Genomic DNA, 18,843 nt, shown 5'->3' on the forward strand with positions numbered 1-18,843 from the left:
CAAATATACTGTCATCTATTGCTTGTGAGATCCCATGAGTTAGAAAATATTTCCAGAGGCATCTCAGAATGCTAATGTGCACTAAGTCAAAAACAAAAACAAAACAAAACAAAAAACAAAAAAACATTACAGAGTGGAACTCTTAAGAAATGTTTAAAAATTTTTTTCTAATATTTATTTATTTTTGAGAAAGAAAGAGAGAGAGAGAGAGAGAGAGAGAGAGAGAGGGAGGGAGGGAGACAGACAGAAAGACACAGAATCTGAAGCAGGCTCTAGGCTCTGAGCTGTCAGCACAGAGCTGATGCGGGGCTCGAACTCAAGAACCACAAGATCATGACCTGAGCCAAAGCCAGACACTTAACCAACTGAGCCACCCAGGCGCCCCTCTCTAAGACATGTTTAAATATCAATTTAAACTTAGTGGCTTTCCTTCGAATCATGCTTCCTGTTTAGTAATTCTCGGCCACCTCCCCCACCTTTTCTGGCTTTATTTCCCACCTATGTTTATCAATTACTGACCCTCTCTCTTCAGGTCCATTTCTCTTACCCCAATTTTCATTTTTATTGCTGCAAAGTCTAGGTCTTTTGGGCTTGAGGTTGCTTTCTTTTCTGCTCTGTAAATCCCTCCTTATTAGTTTAATCCTAACTCAAGTTTTACCTCTTTTCTGCAGCCCTTCTTGATCCCTCCTCCTCCCTTGAGAGTTGAACACTCCATTCTTTGTGCCCTCACTATACTTTGGGTTCACCCACTATTACTGCATCTTTAATATAGGATTGTTTTTATTTATTTTTATGTCTGCCTCCTCTGCCTAGAAACAAAACTGAAGGATAAGGACATGTCTTACTCATTTTACATCCCTGTGTCTAGTATTTTGCCATTGTTTTTCATTAATCTATTCATTCATTCATTCATTCATTCATCCCATAAATATTCATTGTTGCATCTATGGCATCAGGCACTCCTCAAGGACAGAGGGATGCATAGGACAGATATGATCCTGGCTTGCGTGCAGCTCACATTCTAGTTAGGGGAGATAGCAGATATAAAAACTAACCTATAAAACAACCTATAAACCAAAACTAACAAATAAGATGCTTCTAGATTGAGACAGAGAGAGACAGGAGGAGTGGAAAGAACTCTGGATTAGGTGGTAGGGAAGGTTTACTGAAGAGGTGACACTAAAGCTGAGATCTCAGTGACAGAAAGGAAAGCCACATAGAGATCTAAGAGAATAGTCACCTGGGTAGAACAAACAGCACTCCTGTTGAACAAAAACATAAAGAGGATGAAAGAAGCATAAACAACCTTGGCTTACAAAGAAAAGGTTTCTATTTCTAAGTAGGTAGTATGAACCCAGGAGCCTGGGGCTTCAATGACAGGTTAATTCCCAAAGCTTGGAATATTTTTGCCAGCAGCCCGCCTAGGATCCTTACTCCCTGGCTCTTAACTTGCATCTCCATGCAAGGTGCTAGCTTACAATTTTCCATTTCTAGACATCACAGCTCTCAGTGTGCTCTCAAGCTGGTGCTCTTAACCTGGGCTCCACTGACAGGCTTCTGGAACTGGATGCAAAAATTTAACAGATGCTAATTTTTCAGGTCAAAGAACCGATAGCTTTCTCAAAATAATCTTTAGTCTCAAAAGGATAAAATCAACTTGTCTAGAGCAAGAGTGAGATGATCTCATATTTCAAGGAAGACCTCTTTATCCTATATATAATGGTGTGGTTTTGAAAACACAAAACACCCCCAGTGCATCTTTACAATCAAAATGGCACATGGCATTGAAGTAAAGGGCAAGTGAAAACAAAATGCACTGAGTGGGGAGGCTGAGCCTGTTAAGCAGCCTTCACTTAACAACCTTCAAAACTACTTTATTGAGAATGGACACATGAGTCCCTGAGACAGATCTTGAGAATTCAAGATGTTAAGTTCTTGCTCTTAAGGAGCTATTGGCATATTTCAGGGGCATAAATAAGGCCTGCGTAATGAGAACTAAGGAAGGGAGGGAATGGGTACACAGAACTCAGAAGCTGAGAAAAGAGAGTCTGGGAAGTCTTCAGAAGAGAGTATTTAACATAGTCTTATAAGAAATAAGTGTTTCGTTAGATTTGGTAGACAGAGGTAGGTTGCCAATGGGAAGAAAAAAATGTTAGATGGAGAAAATGGTACAGATAATAGAACAGACTTTAAGAAACATCACTTGTTTTCCAAGGAGATGAGGCTAAATCAGGAAACTGAGAGGGTGGGTAGGGCACAACCCCACTGGGTCACCAATGTCCTATTTCCAAGTAAACATGGGTCAACATGTGGTTAACTCTGCGTGGGTGGAAAATGTAAAAGATCAGTACAGGAATAGGTAAAAAGAGAAAAAAATATATATCTATTTCTGATACAGCCTTATAGTGAATGCACAGAAGAGGCTGTATGCATTCTTTTCCTATTTTCCTTTCAGAAGTTGGAGGAAAAAAATTAAGCCTAGATGTTTGGGATAGTCTGACATGTGGCCAAGATACAATATGACAGGTGCTATATCTTCAGTGCCACAGGAATGAACTAAATGAGTTGCACGGAAATGATTACCCTCACTCCTGAAATTTTTACTGGCAACTTTGAAAAGAGCCAGGAGATTCCCTTCAAGGCCTTTCCAGAACAAAAGAGACCACTGGCATCTACTCAGATCACATCTCTGCTACGAAAACCATACAATAAATTCAGTGCAGACACACAAAGTTCCCCCAAAGTGGATTTGTTCTTGTTACGCCACCTACTTTAGACCAGTTGCCAGTCTCAAGCCTGGGGAATCCTCGTCTTGGTAAACCACAGAGTTAATGAGATGTGGAAGGCAGAAAGGGCAGCTGAAGGTTTACAGAAACAATTCTAAGTACAGCAAAACTTTTGAACTCTGATTCTTTCATGTAAGTATCATTCCTCTTTCTCATCTTCCACATGGCCCTCTAGATTTTTCTTCAGCAAAATGGGTTTGTCAATGGGTATAACTAAACAGCTTCCAAAACTTCCCTCAGGAACTCAAGTGATACCCAGATGAGCTCTAAAATAGAAATATCATAAAATGTCATTCTGAGGACTCAGAATGGGGAAGAGGACACAGGTCTGGTGGGACTGGGGGGAAAAATGCAGAAAAAAAAGGCCTTGGAGGGTAATGACAGTACGTATGTCATTCAGACATACTTAGCTATCTATGAGATAACTCTGGAAACCTTTGCTGGTTCTGAGAGTGAGTCATGGTCTGTAACCCAAGGCAGCTGTTTTTGTTTTTGTTTTTCCAGAGAGACAGAAACAGAGACAGAGACAGAGAGAGAGAGAGAGAACGAGAGCATGAGCATGGGGGAAGAGAGTCGGGGGCGGGGGGGGGGAAGAGAATGGTAACCAGGTTCCAGGCTCAGTGCAGAGCCCAATGCGGGGCTTGATTTCACAACCCTGAGATCATGACCTGAGACAAAATCAAGAGTTGGACACTTAGCCAACTGAGCCGCCCCAAGGCAGCCTTCTTTAGGCTTAGACGCCATTGGCCCTGATCAGAAATACTATGCTATTTCAGAAATGATACACTATCTCTCAACACTGAAGTATCCCACAAATTAGGAAGCTATGATACTGTTTGCTTACATTTCTAATTTTGTGTGGGCAACTACACTGAACCACAGTTATGTAGTCTCTTCTCAGGTAGAAAAGACAACAGTGTTTGGCTCTGTCATAATTAGGGGGATGTTCTTTCATTATTCATTATAGATATACAAGATTCAAGTCACATATTCACACTTACAATGGGGCTACTGAAAGCAGCCTGTCTGGAGTGAGGCACTTCACTGGTTCCTTCTCCACTTCCCACAGCTAAACAGCTCCCAGCAAGATGATTCAAGGATTTACTTCCCAAGGGCCCATTATGAACTGTCCTGCAGCTGGGGGTCCTCGGTTTTGTCATATTGGTGAGGGAGCCGCTGGGAGTGTCCATGGAATCTTCATCTTCAGAGGCAGCTTCCAGGTAGGACTCTAACCTCTTGGCTGAGCGATAAAAAATCATACTGGGTCATTACCTGAGAAGAACCATTTGCAAACTGAATATGTCAGACATTTACTTAAACAGCTATTCCACACCATCTCCTCCCTTTTCAAAAACTGCCCTCCAAACTCCCCTCTCCAGATTCCCTTCATGAACTTACCTCGTTGGGAAAAGTAAAAGCAATCAGACAGCAACTCCCTTCTTATCCTATCGTCAAGTCTACCAACCTATCCACATCTGTATCTAAACCCTCCTACTACTATGGATAAAGTTTCAAATGCCAAGCTCTCCACTCATGATCTGCCTCCCACTCCTCTGGCCTTCTCAAGGACTTCACGTTTACAACTTTCCCCTCCTTCACTTACACCAAGCTCCTCTCAACCAATCTCATGGCTTTCTGTCCCTGTCTGTCCACTGACACTGCTTTTGGCAAGGTTGCCCATGAGTTCCACATTATCAAATCCCATTACTGCATCTGTCCATATCGTATATGCATCCTTAGCAACATCCAACAGAGGTGACCGTTCTCTGCTTGAAATGGCTCTTTTGGTTTCTCTGACACCATGTGTACCTGTTTTTCCTCCTACTTCAGTGGCTATTCCTTCTTATTTTCTCCTGCTATCTTCTCCTCAATCAAATACTGGGTTGCTGCAGGAGCTCCTTCCCTTCTCCACCTATACACTCTTCCTTGGTGATATCACCTGGTCCCACATTTGAAATGCCAACTCTGTGCACATGATTTTAAACCTGTATCTTCAACTCCAACTTCTAACTGGAATCCAGACTCCTATATATATCCAACTCTCCACTTGATACTTCTAGTTAGATGTCTATTCGGTTCTTCAAGCAGATTATCTGCATGGCTAACTCCTTTACCTTTCTCAAGTCTCTTAGCATGTCCCTTGTCAGCAGACTTTGCAGATATAACCACTTCAGAGCTTACCACCATCTACACACTATAGATCTTATTTATTTTTTGAATCATCGAGTAGAATATAAACTCCAAAAATGCAGAGAGTTTTGTCTGTTTTGGTTTGTCTGTTTTGTTTTGCTGTAAAGCATCACCAATAGCTGTCCATTATTTATCCAAAATATCTCTAGTATCTCGAATTCTCTCCATCTTCATTACCTTAACCCAAGCTACCATCATCTCTCAACTGGACCAGTGCTAACAGCCTCATAACTGGTCTCCTTACCCCTCGGCATTCCATTCCTTAACCAGTAGCTACAGTGATCTTCCTAAAATATAAAGCTGATCACATTACTCCTGCACAAAATTTTCCTTATGTTGGCTTACATAGCTCAAAATGATCTGACCTTTGCTGATCTTCTCGAAGTTTCTTGCCCCTTCCTCCTCCACATGTCCACTAAAATCCAGCCTCACTGGCCTTCTTTTCTTACTTTGAAAATTGCCAAGCTCATTTCAGCCTGAGAGCCTCTATACTAGCTGCTGCCTGTAACTGGTAGGTTTTCGCATCTGAACTTCAAGATTATGTTATTCAGATCTAAGCTGTAACCCTTAGAAAGGCCTTGCTCCCCTACCCAATCCAAAATGCCTTCCAATCATTCTATATCATATCATCTCATTTTAATTCTCTGAAAAGCACTTTTCATTATTTATTTTTCTTGATTTAAGAATTAATTTGTGACTATTCAACAGAAGCTCTGTGAGAGGGCCCCTGTCTGCCTTGTTAATCATTATGTCCAGGAGTACAGAGTAAACAATCAGTCAATGTGTGCTTGCTGAATTGCTAGCTGCATTCAAGCCAAGTCTAGCTACTTAGAGTATGGCTTTTGGCAAGTTAATTTCAAAATAAAAAATATTTTCATATTCTGTTCAATAGTTTGTATCTGTATTTTTCAAGGACAAAGAGAAGCTAAGAGGCAATGTTGTGATCCAGAGTTCTAGAACCAACTCTTCCAAAGACTCAGTGTTTTCTAGGAAATCACTTAACTCTTCCCGGGCCTCTGTTTTCTTACTGGCCGAATGAACAATTTGGATTTAATGACTTTAAGATCCTTTCCAGTTCTGCAAGTTTCAATATATTCTCTGACTAAATAATACAGAATGCTTCCCTGTATGGCCTTTCAGCTTCAAAAACCCATCCACTTACTGAATCCCAAACATACTGAAGTTCTCCATTTTCACCTGTGCCCTTGTCCAGAATATCCATTCTCTTTTTCTATGCTTACATAAATCCTCAACATCTTTGAAGGCTTAGTTCAAAGGCCAGTTCCTCAATGGTGACCTCTGTAACTATACTGGCCCTCACTCCCTGGGCCTTTAAAGCTTCTATCTACTGAATGTACTGAATGTTACTATGCACCAGGCATCTGTCTCATTTAATAACTAGGACAACCCTCTGTGGCAGATACTATTAATACGTCAATTTTAGTAATAAAGAAATCAAATGAATTTTCCCCATTTCACAAAAGTAATATTCATCGGTCTTACATCCAGTTCTAGAAAGTTCACAGACAGTGCTCAGAATGTTATGTTCTGAATCATGTTAACATGATATTCCTTATAATTTTACACCAATATTCCCTGCTTGATTTCAATGAGTCCATGTATTGTAGTTTAAACATGTATCAAATGAATAATGAATGCATGTTTGAATAGACACATAAATGGAATATCCGTAGAATCAAGGGAATGTTGTGGGGTAGGGACTTGACATTTATTGAGTACTTCCTGGGGCGCCTGGGTGGCTCAGTCAGTTGAGCGACCGACTTCGGCTCAGGTCACGATCTCATGGTTTGTGAGTTCGAGCCCCGCGTCAGGCTCTGTGCTGACAGCTCAGAGCCTGGAGCCTGCTTCTGATTCTGTCTCTGTCTCTCTCTCTCTCTCTCTCTCTCTCTCTTCCCCTCCCCCACTCATGCTTTGTCTCTGTCTCAGAAATAAATAAACATTAAAAAAAAATTTATTGAGTACTTCCTGTTCATCAATCATCTGTTTAGGTCTTTATGTAAATATCTGTATCTAGATCTTCCCTTTTCATCTTAAAAATAATGCTACCAGTTAGGAACTATCACTGTTTCACTTTGCAGGTAAGAGAGGCTAAGAGCCAGAGAGATTAAGTACTTTGACCATGGTTAAACAGCTAGTTGGGGGTAGAGTTGGGATTTAAATGTAGGTCTTCCTGACCCTGAAGCCAGTACATGTATCCACTATGTTATATCTCCTTGGCAGTTACCTGTATAGGTTAGTTCAGTCATTCTCAACTATGGGTGAATTTGTCCCCCAGCGAACATCTGGCAATGCCTGTACACAGTCTGGTTGTTATAACTGGGGGAGGAGTGCAATTGGCATTCAGTGGTCAGAGCCCATGGAGGCATCTAAACATCTTGGAATGCACAGAACAGCACCCATCTCAAAGAATAATGCAGCCCCAAATGGCAATAGTGCTGAGGTTGATAAATCCTTGAGTAGCTAAAGAAACTTATTGGTGATGTGATACCATTTTAAAAATAAATAATTACAATATTACAAAACCTATAGAAACATAAAGGCTTATACTTCAGGAATTTCTCCTGTACATCATTAGGGAAATCAGTCCTCATGCAACTGTGTAATTACTATAATGCCAGACAGCTCAGCCCTTAGGACAGGACAAACTTGCTCAATAAATAACTCTGGAAGAGTGGACTCAAGAACACATGCAGCAACCTTTAATCATTTTGTAAAAAGCTATGGGAAGGAAACAGAACAGTAAAGCTATAATTTGATTCAGAAAACAAAACTATAGGTGTAATACTTGTAGACTCAGTGAAGGTTTTTCAAAAATTGGGTATGAGATGGCTCAGTCAGTTAAGCGTCCAACTCTTGGTTTTGGCTCAGGTCATGACCACACAGTTTTGTAAGTTTGAGCCCTGTATCGGACTCTGTGTTGACAGTATGGAGCCTGCTTGGGATTCTCTCTCTTTCCCTCTCTCTCACTGGCCCTCCCCTGCTTGCATGCTGTCTCTCTCTCGAAATAAATAAACTTAAAAAAAATCAAAAATTGGGTATGAGAAAGAAAAGCTTATTACTATACTGATAAACAAAAATTTATCCGGGGCGCCTGGGTGGCTCAGTCGGTTGAGCCTTTGACTTCAGGTTAGGTCATGATCTCAGAGTTGGTGAGTTCAAGCCCTGTGTCGGGCTCTGTGCTGACAGCTTGGAGCCTGGAGACTGTTTCAGATTCTGTGTCTTCTTCGCTCCCTGCCCCTCCCCCACTCAGGCGCGCGCGCTCTCTCTCTCTCTCTCTCTCTCTCTCTCTCTCTCTCTTTCAAAAATAAGTAAACATTAAAAAAAATTTTTTTAATCTATCCAGCTGATCATGCAGACTTTTCATATGTCTCTTAAAACAGGTTTCAATTAGTTCCATAAATGCCTCAGAGTGGGGCAGGAATTCTTGCTTTCCAATTCACAGGAGAAAACGCAAAGTATGTATTCTTTCTATCAAGGTAGGTACTGATTAGATGCTAGGTTAACTACTTTAATTCTCTTTCTTATTTAATCCCTAATCTTCTCTTTTGAATCCTCCTTCAAATATCTAGTAACCTGTTCAGGCCCTATTACTTACATTTATTTGATATTTGGAAGAAGTGAGCAAAAATCTGTGGAACAAAAAGTTGATCATACTTTTCAATGTGCTCCTCAAAGGGCCCAAAACAAGGGTGAACAGCACAATGTGCACATGGATTTCTCCCAACTGTATCATCCCCCTATCCTCCAAGCATTTTGCTATGAACTAATCCCCCAAACATTTCCAGCATCCCGACTTTCACCTGCTCATAAACAGCACGCTCAGCTAAGCTTCGGCCAACTGTATCATCCATGTATCCTTGATACACACAAATATTTTATTCTAAACTGATTCCTTACGCATTTCCAGCATTCCAAAAATTTCTTGCCCAATATCCTTCTAGGTCCCAAACCTTGATCAATGCTAAAATCACCTCCAAAACACCAGATTTTCATCCTATGAGACGAAGTAAGATATTTTTACGTTTCCATGCCTGTTTTCCATATCGGACCATGAACTCCTCAAAAGATAAATCTATTTCTTACTTTGACAACTGTAATGACAAAAATAATGGCAGCTCATACTTACAAAGAATTTATTCTGTGCCATGCTTTGAGTGGCTTTTCATGAATTATCTTCATGAATACTATTATGGATCCTTTTTAGTGAGACCCAGAGAAATTATGTAACTGGCCCAGAGTCATACAGCCCATAGGCAATAAAGATGGGAATCAGATTCAGGAGGCCTGATTCCAAAATCTTTGTTCTTGAAAACTACTAAATGCTCTCACCATGTAGATCAGATTCACAAACCGCATCATAAAGGCACTCTCTAGACAAACCCAAATTGAGAAACATTCTACAAAATCCCTGAATAGTGCCCTTCAGAACTAGGGTCATCGAGAAACAGAAAGCCTTAGAAGCTTTCAAATCTAGAGCAGTCTAAATGAGGACTGTCACATGGTCGTCTGGATGGGATCCTCAGACAGAAAAAGGTATAAACTAAAGAAATCTGAATAAAGTATGGATTTCAGTTAATAATGATATCAATATTAGTTTATTACTTATCATAAATGTATTATACAACTAATGTAAGATGTTAATGACAGAGGAAACAAGATAGGGGTGCATAACGGAACCCTCAAAAGCATCTTTGCAACTTTTCTATAAATCTAATGCTATTCTAAACTAAAAAGATTACTATTAAAAAAGACATTCTCTTTCAGTAATTTTTTAAAGGATTGCTTTAAAATTTTAATATACACATAAATCACCTGGGAATATTGTTAAATGAAGATTTTAATTGAAGTTTTAAAGAGGAGCCTGAGATTCTGTGTTTTTAATACACACTGAGGCGTTGCTGATGCTACTTAGTTCATTAACCAAATTTCTAAGTTGCAGGGTTTTATTTTTTTTTTTAAGTTTATTTATTTAAGTAACCTCTACACTCAGTGTGGGGCTTGAACTCACAACCTCAAGATCAAGAGTCATAAACTCTTCCAACTGAGCCAACCAGGTGCTCCTAAGTTGCAAGGTTTTAAAACATAAAATGGTGTCATCAGATGTGTTTAGTTCAAATGCATATGTGCACGGGGCTATTTCCTAGCAGTGATGTTTTTTATGGACAGATCTCCTAGGCAGTGATTTTGCCCCCAAATCCTGAAGGGTTAACTAGCTTTAATTTCAGTAAAAATAATATATCTTAGGGTTAAATCCTGGAGAGAAGTAGCCCCCACTACTCCCTCCTTCATCGATCAGAGTGTGTATACATGTCCTTATTTTTAAACTATTACAGAAAAGAGAGCAGGATCTCTGTATGTATGTGTAGTAGAGAAGTGTTTACAGGCGATGTTGGTACCTACAGAAGCAGTGCAACACTCCATGGTCCACAGACAGTTCAGTCATGATAGCACGTGATTCTCAGTCTCTTGGTACCTTCTCTGCATAAAGGGCTATAGAAGAGAAGCACTCACTGGGCCCAAGTGTGTGCTCAGGAACTGTGGCGGGAAAGGGCTGATATCAGCCCTTTTAAATGCTACAAACACAAAATTTGAAATGCTACGAATACAAAAAAAAGATGCGATGCTCCTCATCACATATTTTGTGAAACACTACATAAGTTACTTGAAAATAGGGATCTACATAGTCAACTATTTTGGAAGACACTCCTCTCACAAACAGGTGTGAAAGTTTAGCTAGTGAGGTTCACTGCAGCATTGCTTACCACAGTAAATGTTGACAACCAAAATTAATGGTGGATTATTTACATAAATTTTGGCAATTATTACAGTGCAATATAGCATAGCCTCTAGAAGAGTAAGGAGAGAACAGAAAGGCAGTCACGACGAAGTCTTCAGAAAAATGGTTGTAAACGCAAAAGCACACTGTAATTTCATTTTTGTTTAAAAAACATAAAGCGTACAAGAAGAAGAATCAAAAGAAATGTACGAAATGTTAACAGCGGTCTACTCTGGTGGGGATTACTTATGGCTTTTATATTTTTCCTCATTTAGCTTATCTGAGATTTTATAAAATATTGTTTTTGTAACAAAAATGCAATAAAGAAGATAATACAAGGCAGAGTATCATCATATCCAGTATGACTAGCTATTTTTTTACATTTGTGTAGTGATTATGTGATAAACATTCAACATTTTATCCCTTGCATTCACAGGTAACAATAAAACCTGGCTTAAAAATGTATGTGCCTAAGAGAAAATACAATGTATTTAAAAAAAAATTTTTTTTAAGTTGATTTATTTTGAGAGACACAGAGAGCAGAGGAGGGGCAGAGAGAGGGAATGTCAGGCAGACCTTGCACTGTCTGCACAGAGCCCGATACGGGGCTTGAACAGTGGGATCACGACCTGAGCTGAAGTCGGATGCTTAACCGACTGGGCCACCCAGGTGTCCCTAGAATTATCAAACTTAAGTGGGTGCCAAAAAGCCCAATCTTCAGGTTGGTTTTCACAGAAACCCACACTTACCATTTTCTTCATGGCAATAATCAAAACCTGCCACACTACATCTTCGAAAAACCATCTTATTCTCAGTGAGAGTTCCCGTCTTATCAGAAAAGAGGTACTGAATCTGCCCAAGGTCCTCGGTGATGTTCAGCGACCGGCACTGAATAGTAGAATCCATTTTCTCATTGTAGAAATCCACATCACTTTGAATAAAATATATCTGCCCAAGCTTCACAATTTCAATGGAAACATAGAGAGAAATGGGAATCAAGACCTAAGAGGAACCAAGCAATTTAAAAAATATTAGAGAGGGAAAATAACGGGTGAGAAACCAAATGTAGTTGGATTAAGTAACAAAGTCCTCAAAAGTCTATGATGAACTCAACATAAATTACCTGTAACAAAATGATCATGGTCCAAAACATATAGAATCCTGCCAACACTGGTGATATGACATGTCCATCAGGCTCCGGGATATTAAAAAATATTATGTTTTCATATCTACTCAACCAGATTCCATGACCTTTCAAAAAACACACAGACATCAAAAGAAGGCTACATATACACTATGTAAATATAGAACTTCATTCCTAAAGAGGAATAAAAGTATTTATTTTGGTTGAAGACCCATTGTTTATTTTTTAAAACAAATTAAAATTCAAAAGGCTCCAAATTCTCCTGTCTCGGTCTCTCTTTAAATCTCTTGCCAGGTCCCTTTACTACTGTGGCCCCATGTAACTGGATATAATCAACATTCATGTTTTTCAGATCAGAGATTGAGAAAGATAAAGATGTGAGGAAAAAAAAATGAATAGCGAATGAAACCTCCTTTACAGAAGTCAAATATTCATCAATATTTTGAAAATAAAATACTTTTAAAGAAATACCTTGCTGAAAAGACGTCAGCAAAAAAATCAAATTTACCTACCCAATGCACCAGTTAAACACATCACAAGCAAAAGTAGGACACACCAGAGGACATCTGTATTTGCTCTTCTTTCTAATTTGCTGCGCTTATACCTTGGACCACTGTTGTTCAGCATTGCTTTGGTTTCATGGCCTACGTAGGTAACATGTCAGAAAATTTGCAAATTAAAGCCAGATAGCAAATAGCATATTTTTAAATCTCTGTGGCAGATAATTTAATAAAGAGTAATTGCACAATAGATTTTGTTAATTTAGTTTGCTTTTGTGATCCATTTAGAAAAAGAGACCGAGGATTAAGTTTACGAAGACAAAATTTCCTTTCTGCTTTTGTAGACTGCATTTTGAATAAATGAAAAATGTTAACTTGAAGAAAAACACAGAGGAGACAACAGTGAAAATCAGAAGTGTAACTAACCTGCATAAACCACGATGCCCACAACAGCCTCTGTGTTCCTAATGGTGCATCCTCTAAGTAATAAATTTTCTTTACTGAGACCCACGCGTTCTCTGTTGGAATGTTCTCTATAAGAAAGATAGCATAGAGATTCATCTTTAAATAGCAAAAGTGGGGATGTAAAAATAAAAATCATGCATTCTGAGTTTTCTTGACTGGAGTATTAAGTCAAGCAGGTCACAAGAAAGGTTTCAAATCTCTGGGGCCTTTGATTTTCTTATCTTGCTTTGGCTTGATAAAAGATGCAACAAGTCTCAACTACCATCATTTTCTATCATTCCCGTTTGTCAACTTCTCATACTACAAAACCTCAAAAAAAAAAAAATTCCAAATAAGGAACCTACTGCTAGTACAAACTGTGTTTCAGGTAACTTAGTAACGGACAAGGGAAAAGTTCTTGATAGAATTAGAAAAATTCCATTTTCAACCTGGATGGAATCAAGGACTGTTCTAGGGAATGGTAATTTGTGGCTGCTAAACCCACTAGGTGACAGCCTGAGGATTTTATAATGAAAGAGCATGGCTGACAACACCAATCTTAATAGAACCACCAATGGGACAGAGGACATCACAGGCCTCCAGATGATACACAATAGCAAGTACCTATTTCCACAGGTACCTAATGAAGCATCTCTAACAGCAAATCCACCTGGGGTGGAGATCAAGAGATCCATGAAGCCTTTGAAATTGTATGCAATATTTCCTGCATGTAAGTGTGTGTGTGTGTGTGTGTGTGTGTGTGTATCATTTTGTAGAAAAAGAAATTATGTCCTTCATCAGATTTGAAAGTGTCCCTGGACAGTTTATAGGAAATCAGATGGCCAGAAAACAATGTTCACTACCACCACGAGGATGCAGCCTGGTAAATGTGGTAAACTGTGATGGGGCCCGGGGGGGGGGGGGGGGGGGGACACAAAACTGGCAAAATTATGAAATAGTTAAATCTGGGTGAAAGCCCATGAGTGTTCATTATATTTTTCTTTTTGCTTTTGCCTGTTGGAAAGTTTCTGTAATAAATGGTTTAAAGATTATCAAAGCAATTACTTGATCAAGTTACAACAGTGGCAAAGATAAAGAGCAAAATAATTGGACTTTTTTTTTTAAATAAGCAAAAGTAATGTATTTCACCTATTTTGAAAATGCCCTCTTAACTTCAGCATTAAAATTAGGTTGCTTTCTAAGCAATATACTTCAGTTGATAAGTTGTTTCTTCTTTCTTAAATATAGGAGAACTGTAATTGTTATCTGGTATCCTTGCTACCTGCAATTACTAAGGAAAACTCTTCAAAGAAGGATACCACAAAGGAGGAAGAAACAGATGTGTCATTTCACTCCTATAATTTGCAAACACCTTATTCTAGGAGATCTATGTTTATATGCTTTCACATATGTGGTTTTAGGTACAAAGAGACAACTATAGTGTAGTGTCCTTGGGTTTAATTTAATTCTGCTTCCTGGTTTTGCAGATGAAAAATTTTTTATATAAAAAAAATTTTTTAACGTTTATTTTATTATTGAGAGACAGAGAGAGACAGAGCATGAGGATGGGAGGGACAGAGACAGAAGGAGACACAGAATCCAAAGCAGTTTCCAGGCTCTGAGCAGTTAGCACAGAGCCCAACGCAGGGCTCGAACTCACAAATGGCGAGATCGTGACCTGAACCGAAGTCGGATGCTTAACCAACTGAGCCACCCAAGCACCCCCGCAGATGAAGAATTTAAGTTCAACAGTAACATTTCTATGTAGTGTTCCCAGGCAAGCCCCACACAATCCTCATCAATATAACATTCATTATCCCTAGAGCCTTTATAGGAACAGATTCAACATAGAAACCATTTCCAAAGTTCCTCAGTAAGATTAAAAATTCCTACCCCCCCCCACCAGATCCTTATTTTTCACCATTACATCACTCTAGGTTACTAGTTATTAGAGCAAAGCCTAACTTCTATCATAATAGCATCTGCCCAAATATTAAACAGGTCCTGCATTTGACAGGTATATGATATTTGGCACTTATGATGTGAGACCTCTGGACTCTATATGAAGCACTGACTGTCCACATAGAGCTCTCATCCCCTGAAATCACTAGGCAACATCTATTACAGGCCCAGCATTCCCACTCAGATGCTGGGAATAGAAAAACACACATAGTCTTGCCTCCTGTGGTCTAAGGGGAAGTGACTGATACAGAAATATGTAAGTGTAATAATTATAGATATTATAATAGAAACTTGATATTCAACATGCACTGTGGACACAAATAGGGAGAAAGCTCTACCTGAGAGTAAGATCAGAGAAGGCACCATATAGAAAGTGAGCCTGAGCATCTCAATTTTTGTTGATTTTAGAAAACAGACCACAAAGCAGGTAAAGGATAAGGAGTTAGCTTAGTGGATAAAAATAATTCCACAGAAAAATCACTCTATCTACCTGGGCTGACTCTATCATTCAATGCTTCCTTGCAAGTTGCTGAAGCCAGCTTAATAGAAGCTTCAACAGAGCAGACCCAGGAAAATCTAATTACTGAGGAAGACAGAATCTGAGGGAGGGAAAAGAAGCAGAGAGCAGCTTTAGTTGTGGATTCCAAGAGAAAGGCAATTCCAGTGGTCAGATCAGACTAATCAGAAAGTAAGGCAGCACAGTTGAAGCAGACAGACATCAGAGGAGCCCATCACGAATGGAAAAACCAAAGAGCAGGTGAACGTGGCATCAGAGAATCCAGAGGCAAGTGATAATTAGGACAGCCAAGAGGCTAGTGGGGCCTTAGAAGTAGGTAAGGGTTCTAGGGCAAGACTGAGTACTCACAACAGCAAACGATGTTCCAATGTGTCTATTAAGAAAAAAAAAATATGTCCAAGGGGGATGAAGAGAGAGGCTGACAAGGTAGACTAGGAGTCCAGTTCCAGAAATTTAGTTAAGGCACTCACTTATCTGCTTTCTATTGCTTTAAATTAGGTTTATTTTCAAGAAATTATATAAATCAAACCATAGAGTATATATTCTTTCCTGCCTGGCTTGTTTCACTGAACATGACATTCAGAGATGCATCCATATTTTAGCATGTAGCACCAGTGAATTCCTTTTGCTGAATTCCCCCTGCAATGAATTCCATACACTGTATGGATATACAATTTGTTCATCCATGCTCTTGTTGATGGTATTTGGCTTGTTTCCAGTTTTGGACTATTACAAACAAAGCTGCTATGAATATTTGTGTACAGACTACTCTACCGAGAAATGTTTTATTTTCTCATGGGTAACTACCTAGGAGTGGAACACCCAGATCATACAGTGGGCATATGTTTAACTTTTTAAGAAACTTCCAAGTTGTTTTTTAAAGTGGCTGAATTGCTTTATATTCCCACAAGCAGTAAGTGGGCACTCCAGTTCTCCTACTTACTCACCAGCACTGGGTATAGTTGGGTCTTTTGAACTGTTAGTAGTTGTAGCTCTGTGGTTTTAACTTGTATCTTTCTATACAGCTATTTGTCACCTATATACGTTTTTTGGTGAAGTGTCTGTTCAAATTACTTGGACTATTTTAAAACTTATTGTTTGTTTTCTTATTACTGAGGGTTTTTTTTTAATGTTTATTTATTTTTGAGGGAGAGAGAGAGCATGCACACATGCTCGCAAGAGGGTAGGGGCAGAGAGAAAGGGAAACAGAAGATCCAAAGCGGGCTCTGCACTGACAGCAGACAGAGGATGTAAGGCTTGAACTTAGCAACCATGAGATCATGACCTGAGCTGAAGGTGGACACTTAACCAACTGAGCCACCCAGGCGCCCCTTATTACCAGGTTTTAAGATGTCTTTGTATAATCTGAACACATCAGTTACACGCATTGAGAATATTTTCTTCCAATCTGTTACTTATCTTTTCATTCACTTAATAGTGTCATTGAAGAGAAAAAGGTTTTAATTTTGATTCTGAAGTTCTTTTATGTATTTTTTTGTCCTTTTATTGTGCTTTGGGTGTTCTGAGAAGTCTTTGCCTAACTGAAGATAGCAAAGATTTCTGTTATGTTTCCTCCATGTTTAAGGAGTTTCAAATCTTAGGTTTACATTAAACTATAGAAGCCATTTTTAGTTCAGTTTTTTAAACAGTGAGAGGTATGGCTTGAAGTTTATTTTTTACAATATGGATATCCAATCGTTTTAGCATCATTTGTTGAAAAGAAAAACCTTGCTTCACTAAATTGCTTGTGTGTACCTTTGTCAAAGGCACATTTATGGACAACAAAAACCAATCGTCCATAAATGTGTGGGTCAATTTCTGGATTCTATAATCTTTTAATCTTTTCTGATCTGCTGGTCTATCTTTATGCCAAAATGATGCTAATTTGATTACTGTACTTTACTAGAAGTCTTGAAATCAGGTGGTGTTGGCTCTCCCACTCTGTTCTGTTTCAGTGCTGTTTTGAGGTAATATAGGTTCTTCGCAACCCCATATAAATTTTAGAATAAACTTGTCAATTTCTTTAAAAAAAATAAAACCCTGCTGGGATTTTGATTAGGATTACACTGAATCTACAGATCGATTTGGAAAAAAAATTAAAATAAACGTGCCAATTTCTTTAAAAAAAACATGCTGGGATTTTGATTAGGATTACATTGAATCTACAGATCGATTTGGAAAAAAACTGAATCATAACAATACTGAGTCTTTCAACCCATGAACAGCATACATTGCTCCATTTATTTAGGTCTTTCATTTCTTTCCGCAGTGTTCAATGGTTTTGAGTGTGCAGGTGTTTCACAACTTTTGTCAGGATTAGCCTCAGGTATTTCATTTTTTCTGATGCTATCATAAGTTGTATTTTGAAAAATTTCAATATCTGATTGCTCATTGCTAGTATATAGAAATACAATGGATTTCTGTATATTGATCTGTTTCCTACAACATTGTTAAGCCCAATTGTTAAATTCTTATAGATTTTATCAGCTTTTCCACAAAGAGCATCAAGCCATCTATGAATAATAAACAGTTTTACTTCTTTTTTAGTTGAAATCTTTTATTTCCTTTTCTTGCCTGACTACACTAATCTAGAATCTCTAGTGAAATCTTGAATAAAAGTGGTGAGAGTAAATATCCTTGTCTTGTTCCTGATCTTAGGGAAAAAAACATTTAAAAGCATTTAGTCTTGCACCACTAAGTATGATTCTAACTGTAGGTTCTTCATATATGCCAGTACCAGGTTGAGAGAGTTCCTTTCTAGTTCCAGTTTGCAAGAACAGAAGTTAGATTTTGTCAAATGCTTTGTCTACATTCATGAGATGATCACTTGGGTTTTTCTTTTTTAATTTGTTAATTGAGGCTTGTTAATATGGTGGATTACATCATTTGACTTTCTAATATTAAGTTGTTTTTTGTTTGTTTTTTTGAGAGAGAGAGAGAGAGCGAGCATGAGAATAAGGGACAGGGGAAGAGGGGAAGAGAGGGAAAATCTTACGCAGGCTCCACACTCAGGGTGGAGCCTGACGCAGGGCTCAATCCCACAACCCTGGGATCATGACCTGAGCTGAAATCAAGAGTTGGACACTCAACCGACTGAGCCACTCAAGCACTCTGCTTTTCTAATATTAAACCAACCTGCAGTTTTGGGATAGGTCCCACTGGGTCATGATATATTATCCTTCTTATATATCGTTGGATTTGATTTGCCATAATTTTGCATCTGTGTTCATGCAGGACACTGATCTTTCCATAAGTGTCTTTGTATGTTTATGGTATCAGGATAATCCTGGTCTCCAAAATGAGTTGGAAATTTTCTTTACCATTCTCTCATAAGATCACTACTATGAAGTAGATCTGATTGTCTCCTCTCCTCTTAAAAATCAGGGAACTGAGGATCAAAAAGAGTAAATAACTTGGTTCAAGGCATAAAGCACTTAAGTAGCTGAAATTAGGTAAGACACCAAATTCTAGCTGCTCTTGCAAAAGGGATATAGATGCCTCGA

The 18,843-nt window shown here is 38.8% G+C and overlaps 1 protein-coding gene across 4 annotated transcripts in view; it reads right to left on the reverse strand.

Annotated features, from left to right (window-relative positions):
• ATP10D (ATPase phospholipid transporting 10D (putative)) overlaps positions 1 to 18,843 on the reverse strand; it is a 110,537-nt gene that overhangs the window by 40,969 nt on the left and 50,725 nt on the right. For all 4 annotated transcript variants that reach the window (XM_047857493.1, XM_047857494.1, XM_047857496.1 and 1 more), the window contains 5 exons: positions 12,844 to 12,950; positions 12,430 to 12,561; positions 11,897 to 12,024; positions 11,523 to 11,775; positions 3,788 to 4,026 (listed from right to left, as the gene is read on the reverse strand). In XM_047857493.1, the coding sequence (XP_047713449.1) occupies positions 3,788 to 4,026; positions 11,523 to 11,775; positions 11,897 to 12,024; positions 12,430 to 12,561; positions 12,844 to 12,950 (859 nt within the window). The remainder of the gene's footprint in view (positions 1 to 3,787; positions 4,027 to 11,522; positions 11,776 to 11,896; positions 12,025 to 12,429; positions 12,562 to 12,843; positions 12,951 to 18,843) is intronic.

This window comes from Prionailurus viverrinus, chromosome B1 (genome assembly GCF_022837055.1).
Source record: "Prionailurus viverrinus isolate Anna chromosome B1, UM_Priviv_1.0, whole genome shotgun sequence".
Classification (NCBI taxonomy): domain Eukaryota; kingdom Metazoa; phylum Chordata; class Mammalia; order Carnivora; family Felidae; genus Prionailurus; species Prionailurus viverrinus.